We start from the raw sequence: 15,556 nt of genomic DNA, 5'->3' as shown, positions 1-15,556 counted from the left end.
AGGCAAGCACTTTGTTTTGCACCTATTTTGAAGGCAGAGCTAAAGGGTGGCCATTTCCTGTGTTCATGGGGACATCTGGGTGTGGAAGCTGGAGGATGGGAATTAGGGGCCAGCGATTTAGCTGAAATTTAGTGCAAATTAAACTTGAGGTGGACATGTATGTGTAAACAAAGAAAAAATGAAATCTCACAAGAGCCCTTAGCCCTCCACATTGAGATGAAAGACTCAAAAGGCCAGGCTTGCTTAAGAGATTCTGGGGTGGAGAGAGATGGCTCAGTGGTTAAGAGCCCTGACTGCTCTTCCAGAGGACCTGGGTGCATTTCCCATCACCCCACACGGCAGCTCACAACCAGCTGTAACTCTAGTTCCAGAGAATCCAGTGCCTTCTCCTAACCCCCCTGGGCACAGGCATGCGCATGGTGAATAGATATATAGACAGCCAAATGCCCATACGTAAAATAAAAATAATTAAATTTTAAAAACTGAGAGCGATCAAGAAGGATAGACAAGTTTGTGGAGTTAGAATAAGAATGGCCCCATAGGCTCATAGCTTTGAATGCTGTGTCATGAGGGAATGGCACTACTTGAGAGGGATTAGGGGGTGTGGCTTTACTGAGGGAAGTGTGTCACTGAGGGTGGAGTTTTGGGGTTTCTTTCTCTTCCGCTTGCCTATGGATCCAGATGTAGATCTCTGTTCCTTCTCCAGCCCTGTGTCTGCCTGTGTGCCACCATGTTCCTGTCATGATGAGAACGGACTAAACCTGGGAAACAGTAAGCCAGCTCCAGCTAAATGAGGCCATGGTGTCTCCTCACAGCAACAGAATACTAAGATTCTCCTGCCTCTGCCTCCAGAATGCTGAGATAGCAGATGGGTGCCACCACACATCTCAACGGGCACCCGGGCAGAAGCTGACTGCGGATTCCAACACACACACACACACACACACACACACACACACACACACACACACACACACCTATGAGAAGCCTACACTATCAGGTGTCAACAGAGCTGGCAGAGAGACCGTGCCACCAGAACTAGTTACGAAATACCACCTCAGATTACTGTTTTCTTTTTAAGGTATTTATTGCAAAGAATGCTGGACACGGTGCAATGCACGACTGGAAACCATAGTATCATACATTCCTGGGAAAGCAGGAAATGTCGGCAGCTCCTCCCTATGTGGCTGCCTTGCAGCCGCTGCTTCAGGGGCTGGAGGGCGGGGTTGTTCCACTGACATCCTTCTGCCCCAACCCTAGGCTCTGGGTCCAGCATTTCCTGCCTTCCCTGGGCACAGAGGAAAAAGACTTTGGTGGTCTTTGCCTCAAGCTGCATCCAGCCATTATTCACATCAGGGATCTGAGAACTCGAGCAGGGCCTGTGTCCCGAAGGCAGTGCTATGGACCTCCAGCTTCAGGCTAGGGCTTAGAGGTCTGATGAGTTGAGCACAGGAGTCCCGCCCCAGGCCCACAATGACAGCAGTTTGGAATAATGGCACTGACTTTTCAGGGGCAGGTGGCATCTGCAAGCTACAGTTCAGGGCTGGCAGGGCTGAAAAAGGTGGACTATTCTGCCAGATTTGGGCTTGGAAAGGTTCTTGGACGCAGGGTGAGGCTTCCCCACGGTTGCTCTGTGGACACTAGAGGAACCAGTTACCGCTATAGGAAGTGTCTTGCCCTTCTCCACAGCCTGCCTAACACCCTGCTGGTCACCTGAAACTTAGACCCTGAATCTGCTACTGGGACCCACAGGAACTCAGGGCATGAGAAGCACCGGGCTTCATGTGGCTGTTTGAACAGAGGGTTTAATTTGTATTTGAATCAAAACTAGGGTAGGGCCAGGGCATGGCCTGGGCTGCCTCTTTGCTTTGTCCTCTCCTCAGTCCCACTGAGGAGGTGGACAAACAGGAGAACAGTTTGACAGGACCGCCAGTTCTGAGCCATTTCTGACAAAGGCATGTCCCTGTCACCAGTGTGCAGTTCTGTGCAGACAGTGACAGCCACAGTTGGATGGGGGAGACCAGTTTCCACAAGCACTTTGGTGTGTGCACCAGGAAGGTACTTCCTAAAGCTGCCCTGTCTTTGCAGGATCCCCCAGGAGAGAATTTAGACAAGGCAGCCTGGGTCGCAGCGATTTCCAGTGTATAACGTGGTAGACGTTAGGAATGGCGTCACAAATGGTGTTTTCCACACTTACTCTCCAGAGCACCCGCAGATGTGGAGATGTGGGTAGAAGCTCCATCTTCCGTTCCAGGAGGAGAAGGAAGGGCTTTCCACGTCACCTGGGGCAGCTCCATTTAAGGCCCCATGAAGATCTAGCCTCTGCCTCCAAGAGTGGCCTCAGAGAGGGTGGTAGAGCTCTTCCGAGGGTTGCCTGGCCCATTTCAGGCAGCTGGGCCACAGTGGGGACATCCAGGTGACACATTTTGTCTCAGTGTCTCATTTAATGTTGCAAATGTCACAAAGCAGCCAGCCCGGGGGGCGGACTGCTTGAGAGCTGTAGCAAAGGGGCCAGCAGCAGAGCACGTAGCCCAGAGATTCTCAGCAGCAGGTCAGCAGCCACACTCAACCCCGTCACTGGTTGTCACCAAGGAGGCAGGTGGGTTAGGCTGAGGGTTCTGAGTGTTACCAGCCACCCATGAGTGTTCCTGCATGGTGACCGTTCATACAGCAAACAGGAAGAAGTGGCCTGGAGTGACCCCTCCGCAGAGGTCAGGGCCTGCCATGGGTCATTGGTGAGCAGGAACTGTGACAAGGGCTTCCTCTGAAGGCCTGGATATGTCTACATTCTGCACAACAATAAAGAGAAAGAATGTTCACCCCGGGGCTGGGGATTTAGCTCAGTGGTAGAGCGCTTGCCTAGGAAGCGCAAGGCCCTGGGTTCGGTCCCCAGCTCCGAAAAAAAGAACCAAAAAAAAAAAAAAAGAATGTTCACCCCGCAGAGGGACAGATGGGACACCTCACTTCTGCTGCCCTGATCACTGTGGCCACAGAGACACACAGACTCACCTCGGTCGGTAGCTACAGCAGAAAGCCCCTAACCTGCCCTAAACAGGAAGCCACCATCAAGCACCACTTGATGGGTGCTCAGATGACAGGGCAAGGGTGGGACGAGGGTGCTGTCCACTCCCTGCTCCACTGCAAGCAGCCCAGGTGCCACCCAAAGCAAGGCCACTGGACCTCCCGTTGGAGGCCATGAACTGGGCAAGGGGAGAAGGCAGGGAGAGCCCTGGAGTGCACCTCCTTCCTGGTTCTAGCAGCCTATAGACACCTAGTCTGTAATATAGCTCATCTCAGGACTGAATCGCAGGGGCCCATGAACCCCCTGAATCTCTCTCACCCCCCTAAAGATATATACAGCTCAGTTCCAGCTTTGGCCTGCTAAGCTTTGGGTATCTTAGGCCAGAGAAACGGGGGTTTGAGATTTCCCTCAGCTCCATGAGCCTGTCCTTTGATCCCTCTGTGGCTTCCCTTAACTCCAGCACCTACAGGATGTGCCAGGGGTTGTAGCCCTGTGCAGTATGGCAGAGCCCGACCTGTAGGGACAGAGACATGCTTCTCTTGGCTGACACTGAGCTCATAGACCAGCCCTAGGAACTGAAGGAGTAGACAGAATCCTTACTTTGAGGTGGGTTTTTTTTGTTTGTTTGTTTGTTTGTTTGTTTGTTTTTGAGAGGAGTCTCATGACGTCCATGTAGCCCTCAAACTCATTATGTAACTGAGGACAACCTTAATTTCTGATCCTCTTGCCTCTGTATGCTGGAATTATAAAAAGGTGTCGGGGCTGGGGATTTAGCTCAGTGGTAGAGCGCTTACCTAGGAAGCGCAAGGCCCTGGGTTCGGTCCCCAGCTCCGAAAAAAAGAACCAAAAAAAAAAAAAAAAAAAAAAAAGGTGTCACTATACACTGCTGGGGACCCAATCCAAGGCTGTGTGTATGACAGGCAAGCATCCTACCAGCTCAGCCACACTGCCAGGACCACGGTCCTTTTTAAAGTTCAAAGGTGCCCAGTTTAAAAAGGTGCTCACGAAGCCTGCACTGGCAGAGTTGAGAATCACCGCCTGCCATGGGTGGGCAGCCAGCCTCCCCGTCACCTGGGACCAGCTCTGGTCCAGAAACATGGCAGGGCTGCCTCGGAGCTGTGAGGCTTCAAGAACAGGGAGCCAAACACATCTGGCTCCGGGTGCTTCTGCTGGCAGCCCAACTCCAGGGCCCTCCCCAGGACTGACCTTGGGAAGCACCAAACCATGCCACAGCCCCGCCCTGGCCACAGGAGACGGGAGACAGGCCCAAACAGAAAACAGCCCCAGGAAGTGACTCACCCCACCCCAACCTGGTCCCTGACCCAACTCACACCCCAGGGGAACATGCCCACCACCACGGCAGGGAGCCCAGTGCTACCTGAGGTCTGTCTCGGTGTGTGTTCACAGCTGCCACATTCAGGAATATGGACTCCACTTTACAACCTGTCAAAGGAAGAGGCCACACAGTCCCCACACAGACAGCAGCCAGAACCACAGCAAAACTACGCTGGGGAGGAGACTTGGAGTTCAGCTCTACCTTCTTCCTTCCCAGACAGCAGCAGGGACCAGCAGGAGGCACAGGAGCCTTGTCAGACTCCTGCATATCCATGTGACTGCCACGTGCGCCACATAGGGAACACACACTGTTTGCACAGAGACTAGGGGTGCTTGGGGAAGCAACAGGTCAATGATCAACATGGGATCCCTTACTCTTGGTGCCCCCAAAGTCAGTGACACCTCTATTCTGCCAAAGACAGCCCAGTCAGCCTGAGGGGAGAGAGGGACAACACCAGCTCCCCTGAAACTTTGTGTGACCTAAGCCTGAGCATCTGCGGTTAGAAGCACAGAAGAAGGTAAACGTCCCTCTCGGAATATTCTAAAGCTAAGGAGATATTAAAGATCACAGAAGAGGCTTCCTGTAGTTCCAGGAACCTGGAGACAAGGTCTCATTGTGTAGCTCAGGCTGGCCTCGAACTCTTGACAATCTTCCTACCTCAGCCTCCTAATTATAAGCATAAGCTACCATAAGTGAATACACCAAGTTTTCTACACACTAAAAAACAAACCAGGGGCTGGGGATTTAGCTCAGTGGTAGAGCGCTTACCTAGGAAGCGCAAGGCCCTGGGTTCGGTCCCCAGCTCCGGAAAAAAAAAAAGAACCAAAAAAAAAAAAAAAAAAAAACCAAAAAAACAAAAAAAAACAAACCAGGTGTACAATTAGAATTCCAGCCCTGGGGATTGAGCTGAGACAGGGGGTTCCTGAGCAAAATCCCACCTAAGACAAAGAAAGAAGAAAAACAGGAAAGGGGAAAAGGCAAGGGGTAACAGGGACTCGAGGAGGATGAGTCCCCAGACAGAAAGAAGGGATTTGTGGGGCATCATAGAACCATACAGCCTGCCAAGGTCGACACTCGGGAAGCTCCCTTACCGTAAGCCACAGGTGTGAGCTTCAGGACTGTGTGCAAGGGGCATTTGAGGTAGGGCAGCTCTTCTGTGGACAAGGAAAGGACAAGGCTAATATGTCATACATGCCTGGGTGTCCCCATGTCACGCACAGCCCAGCTGCCCGGGACAAGGCCCCTCACCTGCTGCCTTGTCAAGGAAGTAGGCCAGGAGGCAACGCATCACAGCCTGGTGGCAAATGACTAGCACGTTCTCCTGCCTCTCCAGCTCCATGATGACAGGCTCCAGCCGCTGCACCAGGTCTTCATAGGACTACAAAGGCAAGCAGGGAGGGTGCCCTTCAGGTCTGGCTCCAGGGTAGGAATGGAATCAAAGGTGTTATTCTGTCTAGCCTTATGTCAACCTGACACACAAACCAGGAAGTGTTGTGGTCAAGGTGTTCATCACAACAATAGGAATCCTGAGGCGGAAAAGGTGCTACCCTCCTCCAGTCCACAGCACTGAAGCACTTGGAGAGGGCGGTAGGTGGGTATGCTGGGACCAAGGCCCTGGGACTTCCTAGAGTATGACAACTGTCAGGACCCTGAGGTCCTCAGGAACAACCGTGAGGCTTGTCTGCCTGCCGGTTACCTTCTCCACTGTGGTAGTGATGGGGACCTTGGACCCCTGCTGTCCCCTGGGACAACCCCTAGTTCCATTTTTACCTGAGAATTAGGCCTGAGGGTGGGCGGTTCCATTTCCCTGCAGTTAACCGGCTTTCAAAAATAAAAACCCCCACCCCCCACCCCCCACCCCCCCGAAGAGCCTGCTCCACCCCACCCAGTGACTGGCCCGGGGGAGCAACACCCTGGCCTGTGCTGACCTCTAGCTGTTCTGCGGTATTCCTGATTAATTCTTTTTATAATTAATGCCACCATAATCATTCCCTGTCTTCTCTGTTTTTCTTTATTGTTTTTATGTATGTGTGGAAGGGTAGTGATTTGATTGTGTGTGTGTGTGTGTGTGTGTGTGTGTACATGTGGAGGCTTTGAGGTCAACCTTGGATGCCCTTTTTTAGGTGCTGTGCACCTTATTTCTTGAGAGAAGGTCTCTCACTGGCTTAGAGCTGCGTAGGCTAGGCTGACTGGCCCACAAGCTCCCAGGAAGAAGCTGCCCCTGCCTCCTCCTCAGTACTGGGAGTACAGGCATGAATGCCACAGCGGGCGTGCTTGTTTTGTTTTGTTTTTTGTTGTTGTTGTTTTAAATTTTTTCTTTTTTTTTTCTTTTTTTTTTTTTTTGGAAGCTGGGGACCAAACCCAGGGTCTTGCGCACTTGCTAGGCAAGCGCTCTACCACTGAGCTAAATCCCCAACCCGCTTGTTTTGTTTTTAACCAGGGTTCTGGGGATCAAACCTAAGTCCTGTTTTCGAGGCAAGCAACTGACTGCACCACCTCCCAGCCTTGTGCTGTTTTCCTCCTCACCACTCTCCTGAGCTCTGCCTCAGAGCACAGTGTGAGAATTACCACACCACCCAGAGCTGCATGACTTCACCCATGTGTCTCCTCAGCACATTTAGGCAACATCCCAAGGCCCCTCCTTGAAGCAGGAGGAGATCCCTCAGCCAAGGTGATCCCGACTTTCTGACCAGCAACTCTCTGGGAGAAGGTGACATGAGATCGCTTTGCCAAATCTCTCTGGGGAAGAAGTCTCCATGGATCTGGAAGCAAGGTGGGGGCTGACGCATGGAGTTGCGTGGAGGATAGAATCACCTGATGACAAAGGGGAACATCCAAAGAAAGGATAAAAGTCCGGGGCCAAGACAAGAGTGGAGAGCACCTTGGAGTCAGGCCTAGCCATGAGGCCTGAGCCTATGGCCACACAGAGTAGTCGGAGAAATGGCTGGCCACTCCCTGAGGAAGGAGGTGGCTTGAGCACCCCAGGGGACGATGAGTTAACTCCGAAGTCCTAGGAAAGCCAGACCTAACAGAGCCAGGGACACTCAGCTCAGGATCTGCTCTTGCCAGATCTGCACCCTTAGACCCTGTGCCATACGTAGCGCTGTCCCCCTATGACCCAAGGAAGAGCAAACATCCGGGAGACCCTGGGAACCCACGCCTAGGCTGTCTGCCTCAGGGCCAAGCCGCCAGGCCCAGACCACAGCAACACTGCCAGGTAGGCAGTGGGTGCTGGGATTAAGACCCAAGTCCCACCTACCTCGCCCTTCGGGTAGCGGTACCGGTACTTGTCCTGGTCCCTCAGAGCAAACTCCAGCGGGTAGTGGTCCTGGATTTCTTCGTAGGTCATTTCCTCACAGACACCCTAGGGAGAAGACACAGCAGTCGTTACTGAGCCCATGCCAGGCTGACAAGACTAACCTTGGGATGAAGGAGCAGACAGAGGAGACCAACGTTTCCTGGGCCAATGGGACCCTCCTAGCACAAAGCTGACACTGAACAGTAAGTTTGGTGGTAGCCACATTTATAGGAAGCTATAAGAATAGTTTTTTTTTTTTAAGGTTTATTTATTTATTTTTTGTATGAGTGCTCTCTCTGCACGTACACCTGCATGCCACAAGAGGGCATCAGATCCCATTACAGATGGTTGTGAGCCATCATGTGGTTGCTGGGATTTGAACTCAGGACCTCTGGAAGAGCAGTCAGTGCTCTTAACCGCCATCTCTCTAGCCCCTATAAGAATAGTTCTTGGGGCTGGGGATTTAGCTCAGTGGTAGAGCGCTTACCTAGGAAGCGCAAGGCCCTGGGTTCGGTCCCCAGCTCCGAAAAAAAAAAAAAGAACCAAAAAAAAAAAAAAAAAAGAATAGTTCTTACCTGTCCATCACACATCTATCCATGCATGCACATGTTTTCCTAAGTCTTCAAAACTGTTTTCTGTTTGTTTTTATTTTGTTTGTTTGTTTGTTTTTTTGTTTTTTTTTTTGTTTTTTTGTTTTTGTTCTTTTTTTCGGAGCTGGGGACCGAACCCAGGGCCTTGCGCTTCCTAGGCAAGCGCTCTACCACTGAGCTAAATCCCCAACCCCTGTTTGTTTGTTTTTTGAGACATATAGACCTGGTGTAGACCAGGCTGGCTTCAAACTCAGAGATCCACTGCCTCTGCCTCCCAAGTGCTGGGATAAAGGCGTGTACTCCTTATCCAGCTTACAAAATGGTTATTGCTTTTACTTATTTGTCTGTTAGCTTATGTGTGTGCTCATGTGCTCATGACATGGCACGGTTGTGGAGGTCAGAGGACGACTTGCAGCCTCCTTCCACCGTGTGAACCCCAGGAGCAGAACTCAGGCTGTCAGGCCTGTCAGCAAGTGCCTTCACCCACCGAGCTGTCTGGTTCACAGGGGTCTGTTTCTTTGTTTAGCTCTGGCTGTTCTGGAACTGGTTCTGTAGACCAGGCTGATCTTGAACTCTGCCTCCCAAGTGTCGGGATCAAAGGTGTGCATTCTGCACCTTTGCCGGCCCTGCTCCAGTCTTGTCTGTTATGAAAGTACTAAATGTGAATAGAAGCTGCTGTGTAAACTGTATTAAAAATTCATTTGTGTCCTGGAGAAAGAGAGCACACCAGAATGAAAGAGAGACAGAGACAGAACACGGACATAGCAGTCAGGAGTACCAGGAGCTGAAGGCCAAGGCTGAGGTCGGCTTAATCTACATGAGCCCCTGTCTCAAGAAACAACTCGAGCTGGAGATGGCTCAGCAGTTACGAGCATGCACAGTGTTCTTGCAGAGGACCTGAGTTCAAATCCTGGCATTCATGTCAGGCATCTCACAACTGTGTGTAAATTCCAGAGGATTCAATGCCCTCTTCTGGTCTCTGTAGGTAACACACACACACACACACACACACACACACACACACACAAATCAGCCACCAGCAGAGAAGAAGAAAGGCGATGGAAACTCCCGATGTGTTATTTAAGGTGCTGAGAGGCGCTGAAGTGATAGAACCGTCTCATGAACTATTAGCCTTAAGAAACTATATGTGTTTTGATGTCAGGAAGTGAAACAGTGTCGTAATAAGTCCCTAAAAATGTGGAAGTGGTTACAGAGGCAGGAAGAATGTTTTAGGTTGCCTCTGTTGGAAACAATGTAGATACTAAAGGGGATCCTGGGAGGCCTAGGGGAAGCAGGGATGGTAAAGAAAGTCCCATGGTGGAGCAATGAGGAGGGAGCAGTCAGGAAAGTGCTGACTCATCCTGAGTTTGGATCCCTAACACTTGTGTAAAAAGCTAACATGGCGGCAGGCACTCGTCTCCCTAGCGCTGGGGAAGCAGAGACAGGAGAATCTTTGGAGTTCACTGAATCACTGAGTGTCAGATTCTGGGAAAGACGGCGAGTGACTGAAGAGCCTCCGGCTCGTGAACGCCCACATGCGCATGGGCACACACCCAGGAGCACGGACACTGTGCACACGCAAAGCCTAACCAGGCTGCTGATGTGAACGTGAGCTTAGCCCCGCGCAGCAGCAAACACTTGCGATCTCAATAGTCAGGGGCTGAGGAAGGAAGATCGTGATCCTGGGCCAGCCTGAGCTACAGAGCAAGATCCCGCTTCAACAGGAGAAAAGGAAGAAATGTGGGTGTTGGGGTGCCTCGGAAGGAAGGAAGGAAGAAAGGAAGGAAGGAAGGAAGGAAGGAGGGTAGGTAGATGATGATCAAAAAAATATTAGACAGGGCTGGAGAGATGGCTCAGAGGTTAAGAGCACCGACTGCTCTTCCAGAGGTCCTGAGTTCAAATCCCAGCAACCACATGGTGGCTCACAATCATCTATGAATAAACTAAATAAATCTTTGAAAAAAAATTAGACAAAAGATGGTCCTTTCTTCAAAGTGGCAGAGAACTTGGCTTACTATGTTGTAGTGTTGGGAACTATAGTCTGTAGCCCTCTTCTGCACATGAACACGGTACACATACAGACAAGCAAGCACACACATGCACACATAAAGAAATATACATAAAACGTTGGCTCAGCGGTAAAGCACTTGCTGGACAGGAATGAGAGCTGGAGTTGAGATCCCAGGAACCCACTTAATGACAGGCAGGCAAGGTGCCCTGACTACAGTCCCAGCACACGGGAGGCAGAGACAGGAGGATCCCCGGAGTCCTCTGGCTGGCTGACCAGGCTAGGGAGCTTTGGATTCAGTGAAAACCTAAGGTAGACAACAGATGAGAAAACATTATAGCACATGCACCCACACATGTGAACATGCAGACACACACATGAATGTGCAAACATATGTGTGAACAGGCAAACACACAGGGACGGTGGAGATGACTGCTGCCCTGGAGGAGACAGGGAGCCTGGGACCACAGGGGACCACAGGCTGCTCACTGCTCAGAGCATAACCATGAAGAGGCAGAAAACAGAAGGGAGAAACATTCAGATCCCTGGACCTTCAAAGGGCTCTCTCTGGAATAAAATGCGCCCTGCCACCTCCTGACTGTCTTTCAGTCTGGAGAAGGGCCGGCCTACCTGCATTTCTGCAGTGGATAAAGATTTGGAATGCTCCAATTCTCATCAGAGCCCAGTGACCTGGGGCTGCAAGTCCTTCTGCTGAGCAGAGGTGGCTGACAGGTTGTGGCCCACAGCTGGGCAAAGGAGGCCAGCAGCAATAGAGTTAGACCAGAAGGGTGAGGTAGGGGGGCAAGCACCACACTGAAGGCTTCGGCCACAAAGCAGTGGTCAATCTGACTTTCCAAAGCAGAAGTAAAAGTGAGCTTTAAATACAAACAGCAGCACAAAGCATCCCTAGAGAACCTCAGTAAGAAAACACAAAAACCTCACCACACCCTCGGACAAGTCAACCAGGGGCACAGGGAGATGGTCAGTGAGTCAGAGCGCTTGCTGCACAGGAAGGAAGGTCTGAGTTCCAATCCTCAGCACCAACGGAAAACACTAGGGAGGGCTACAAACACCTGTGATCCCTGTGCTGTGGGGTGGTGACTGGAGGAGCACTAGGGCTTGCTGAGCGCCCACTTACCCAGTCAGATGCCATCTCAAGGGAAGATGGCAGAAAGGGATGGAGTAGGACCCCAACTTCCTCCTCTAGCTTCTGGGCACACCCATGTACACACATATATGCATATATCACACACACACACCACCACCACCCCACACATCACACTATATATACAACACACACACACACACACACACACACACACAACCTACCACATCCCACACGACATACACATACCTCCCCCCATACACATACTCCACATGAATACACACAACTTCCCCCACACACACAGAAGAAAGATTAAAAAACAAAATAAATGCCAGGCAGTGGTGGCACACACCTTTAATGCACTTGGAAGGCAGAGGCAGGAGGATTTCTGTAAACTCCAGGCCGCCTGGTCTAGGTATGTCATAGACAGTTCCAAGCCAGCTAGGGCTACGTAGAGACATCCTGTCTCAAAAACTAACAACAAAAACAATAACAACAACAAAAACCCTTAAAGTCAGGTGGGTGGTGGGGCAACGCTGAGCAGTCTAACAGACTCCAGCAGTTGCAGAAAATATATATGAGGAAACAGAAAATAGATGAAATATTCTTAAGATCCAGGTACATGTCTCTAAACCCAGCCTACAGGTTCTAGGTCACCCAGAGCCTCATAGCAAGTAACCTTTGTATCATTTAAAACAAACAAAAGAAAAGTTTTAAAATTTTCTAGTTACAAACCCTCAAATCAAAAATCTCATGTTTCCACTCTGGAAAGACTCTTAGAACAACTCCAGACCTACTTGAATAATCAAATATAATACTAGTTAGTTACTAGTCAGTTACTTACTTGAATTCTACCTGAAAACTAAATTTTTATGGTCCATGGAATTTAATACATGGTTCCCAGGAGAAAGAGAGAGAGAGGGAGAGAGAGAGAGAGAGAGAGAGAGAGAGAGAGAGAGAGAGAGAGAGAATATCAACCCTCATTTGATAGTCTGCACACAGGTGGTGGGGTGTGGCAAGTGGAGGGAAGACTTTTTGAATTATAAATTTAGGCTGGGGAGATGGCTCAGTGTTTAAGAGCACTGACTGCTCTTCCAGAGGTCCTGAGTTCAATTCCCAGCAACTACATGGTTGCTCACAACCATCTGTAAGGGGATCTGATGCCCTCTTCTGGCAGGCAGGCATACATGCAGATAGAGCACTGTATGTATGTATAAAATGCCTAAAGAAAAAAGAAAAAAAATTGTAAGAATTCTCTGCTCTGGGAAAATAGAAAATCTAGGGTCAGCCTGGGCTACATAATGAATTCACTGCTGTTCTGTTCTGTGTTACAGAGGGGATAGAGATTGCCTTAAACAAGAGCAGCAAAAAGGTAACAAAAATATCAAATGACTGTTGTGTAACAATTTTCTCCAATATTAAAACATTCCATCCAAAACAAAAACAAACAAACAAAAAACATTCCCATTCCATCCTTCAGGGAAGAGGAGGGTAAACAAAATAGCTTCAGGAAGTCCCTGAAACCCACCAGAGTCACTAGGCCTACCAGAGTCACTAGGCCTCTTCCTGCTAAAGTAAACAAAGCAGCAAAAACTCAAACAAGCCAAGCTGCAAAGAAGACTCTCTCTCAGATAAGCCGGAGCAGAGATGGAGAGTCTCAGACCAGACCAGCCGCCCAAGAGAAACAGAAACCAGTTGAGCTGCATAGAAGAGGCAGAGCGCAGCCAAGCTCACTTCTCAGTGTGCTCCAGGTTTCCCAGGTTTTGTGAGCTGTCACCCATGCTAGTGATGCAGCTGCCTTTGAGTCATTTCTGCTCCTGTAAGTAACCCCAATAAAACTCATGGTTCACCAAGTTGGGCTTTGGTGGTATTCATACTTTAGTCAGTTGAGGGTTCCATATCTGGAATTCTGGAATGAATAGGTGTGTGTGTGTGTGTGTGTGTGTGTGTGTGTGTGTGTGTGTGTGTGTGTGTAGTATAGTGTTTTCCCAGGAAAAGTTTTGTCACACAGCAGTGACCAGCAAGCAAGATAAGTCAAGGCCAGGTCCATATGAAGGCAAACCATAATTGAATGCTGAAAACCACGATCAGTGAAAGCAGTCAGAGAAGGGAGGAACAACAGAGCATGACAAACTTCTCAACACATGAAACCAGGACACCTAAACAGCAACATAACAGGAGACGACTTCTTCTTCTTTCTCTTCTTCTTCTTCTTCTTCTTCTTCTTCTTCTTCTTCTTCTTCTTCTTCTTCTTCTTCTCTTACTCCTCCTCCTTTTCTCTTCCTCCTCCCCCTCCCTTCCTCTTCTTCCTCCTCCTCCTCCTCTTCTTCCTCCTCCACCTCATTATTATTTAAGATAGGGTTTCTCTGTGTGTAGCCCTGATTGGCCTGGAATTCACTCTGTAGACCAGGTTGGCCTTGAATTCATAGAGATCTGCCTGCCTCTGCCTCCTGAGTCTACATAGAGAATTCTAGGACAGCCAGGGCTACATAGTGAAACCCTGTCTTAGGGGTGGGTGGGTGGGGTGTGGTGAATATGTCCAGCTGGGCTGACTTATCTGCTCCTCCAGATTCCTCTTCCCTTCCCCTGAGCTCTCACTGCAGGAAGTTGACCACTCCACACTGTACCTACAAGGCTATGAAGAATGAGGCTACCAGAAGGGACGTGAGCTGATCACTCCAGGATGGGTCCCGACTGTTGGGGGATCCGTCATCGCCACACAATCTGCTTCATGACTTCCACATCACCTGTCCATTTCTTCGTGAGCAGTCCCTTTACCTTCCTCCGGATTACTGTCACTGTGAAGAGGGACCAGTTGTTGGCCTGACTAACTCTGTGGTGCTGTATTTGCTTCTTCGATATCTTCCCTCCTCTCATCTGCCCCTTTCCTCTCACTTTGAATTCCAGAGGCAACAAGACTCTAAACATCCTCCTGCTGCAGAACGGTGAGCTTTGCAAACAGACCATCCCACAGTGAGATCACGTGCCTCATGAGGCCAGCTAGCTAGCGACCCATGCTGTCGAGGGGCACCCTGCAGCTGCAGAATTATCTCTTGAGAACCAGGCTGCTCCCCTCCAGGGCTTCTCCTGAATCTCCTGCAGAACTCCAGAGGAGTCAATGACCAGCCCACTGCTGACCAACCAAGACTTCCTGCCCCAGCAACTACACAAACCACAAACCCTTCACTGCTTCCTCTTTATACAAAATCTCGGAGTTCCTCTAGGCCCCTTGAAGATGGACTTAGGGTCAGCGGACCTGTATCTGCCCATCTCAAGAGCCTCACGATGACTGCATCTCCTCTCTGTCTCGCCTTAAACCCAGTCTACTGAGACTCCTAGAGCCACGGCTTTTGCCCTAAAACTCCACCAACAAGTAGAAATGAGAATCTGTTTCTTTTTATGGACCACAAACTCCTATTACCGAGTTTTTCTTTTTAGTCCAGGGTCTCAGGTGGTCCAAGGTGGCCTCAAGCTATAGTCAATGGTGACCATTGAACTTCCACACTTCTTGCCTCTACCTCGTAAGTACAGGGATTAAAGGTACATGTCATCAGGACACCAGGACTGGTTTATGAACTTCTAGGAAGTCCACCCAGGGCTCTCCGTGCTAACTTAGCTATCCCCAACCCACAAGCTGTAAGGCTCACAGTATTTTATATTTTTTAAAAAATCAAAGCATGCACAGCAAACAGTAAAATAGAGAGAACAAAAAGGAAATGAGAGGGGTTGGGGATTTAGCTCAGCAGTAGAGCGCTTGCCTAGCAAGCACAAGGCCCTGGGTTTGGTCCCCAGCTCTGAAAAAAAGAAAAAAGAAAAAAAAAAAAGGAAATGAGAAAAACAATTATGATTACAGTCTAATGCTATTCAGCTATTTGTGATGACCAAGTTCACTCAAAGCAAAGAAGCAAACAACCCTAGGGACGCAGAGGACTTGAAGGATAGAATTACAGAAGCCGAAATTGATATACTATACACACAGACTTTCCTTATGAAAAGTTCAGCCACACAGAAAATGAAGAGAGCTAGCACCTGGCAAATGTGCTTTAACTAAAGTTGCAACTGCTTCCTTCCGGCTGCCTACACGACTGACCTGTGAGGGAAGCGGTGCCTGACTGGGGGAGGGAGAGGGGAACTGAGAGTGAGAACAGGGACACAGTCAGAGCTTGATGGCAGAATCCTGCAGTCCTGTGTCCCTCA

General features: G+C 49.8%; 1 protein-coding gene across 9 annotated transcripts in view; it reads right to left on the bottom strand.

Annotated features, from left to right (window-relative positions):
- Positions 1–1,068: 1,068 nt before the first annotated feature.
- Positions 1,069–15,556, bottom strand: part of Pfkfb4 (6-phosphofructo-2-kinase/fructose-2,6-biphosphatase 4) — a 43,108-nt gene continuing 28,620 nt past the window's right edge. For 7 of the 9 annotated variants that reach the window (XM_006243840.5, XM_008766563.4, XM_063266037.1 and 4 more), the window contains 5 exons: positions 7,618–7,722; positions 5,607–5,736; positions 5,450–5,512; positions 4,401–4,465; positions 1,069–2,789 (listed from right to left, as the gene is read on the bottom strand). In XM_006243840.5, coding sequence (XP_006243902.1) covers positions 2,730–2,789; positions 4,401–4,465; positions 5,450–5,512; positions 5,607–5,736; positions 7,618–7,722 — 423 coding nt within the window. In that variant the 3' untranslated portion in view covers positions 1,069–2,729. 9 annotated transcript variants of the gene reach the window in all.

Source organism: Rattus norvegicus, chromosome 8, assembly GCF_036323735.1.
Source record: "Rattus norvegicus strain BN/NHsdMcwi chromosome 8, GRCr8, whole genome shotgun sequence".
In the NCBI taxonomy this organism is placed as follows: Eukaryota; Metazoa; Chordata; class Mammalia; order Rodentia; family Muridae; genus Rattus; species Rattus norvegicus.
The sequence above is the reverse complement of the archived record's forward strand: the minus strand, read 5'-3'. Positions and strand labels throughout refer to the sequence as shown.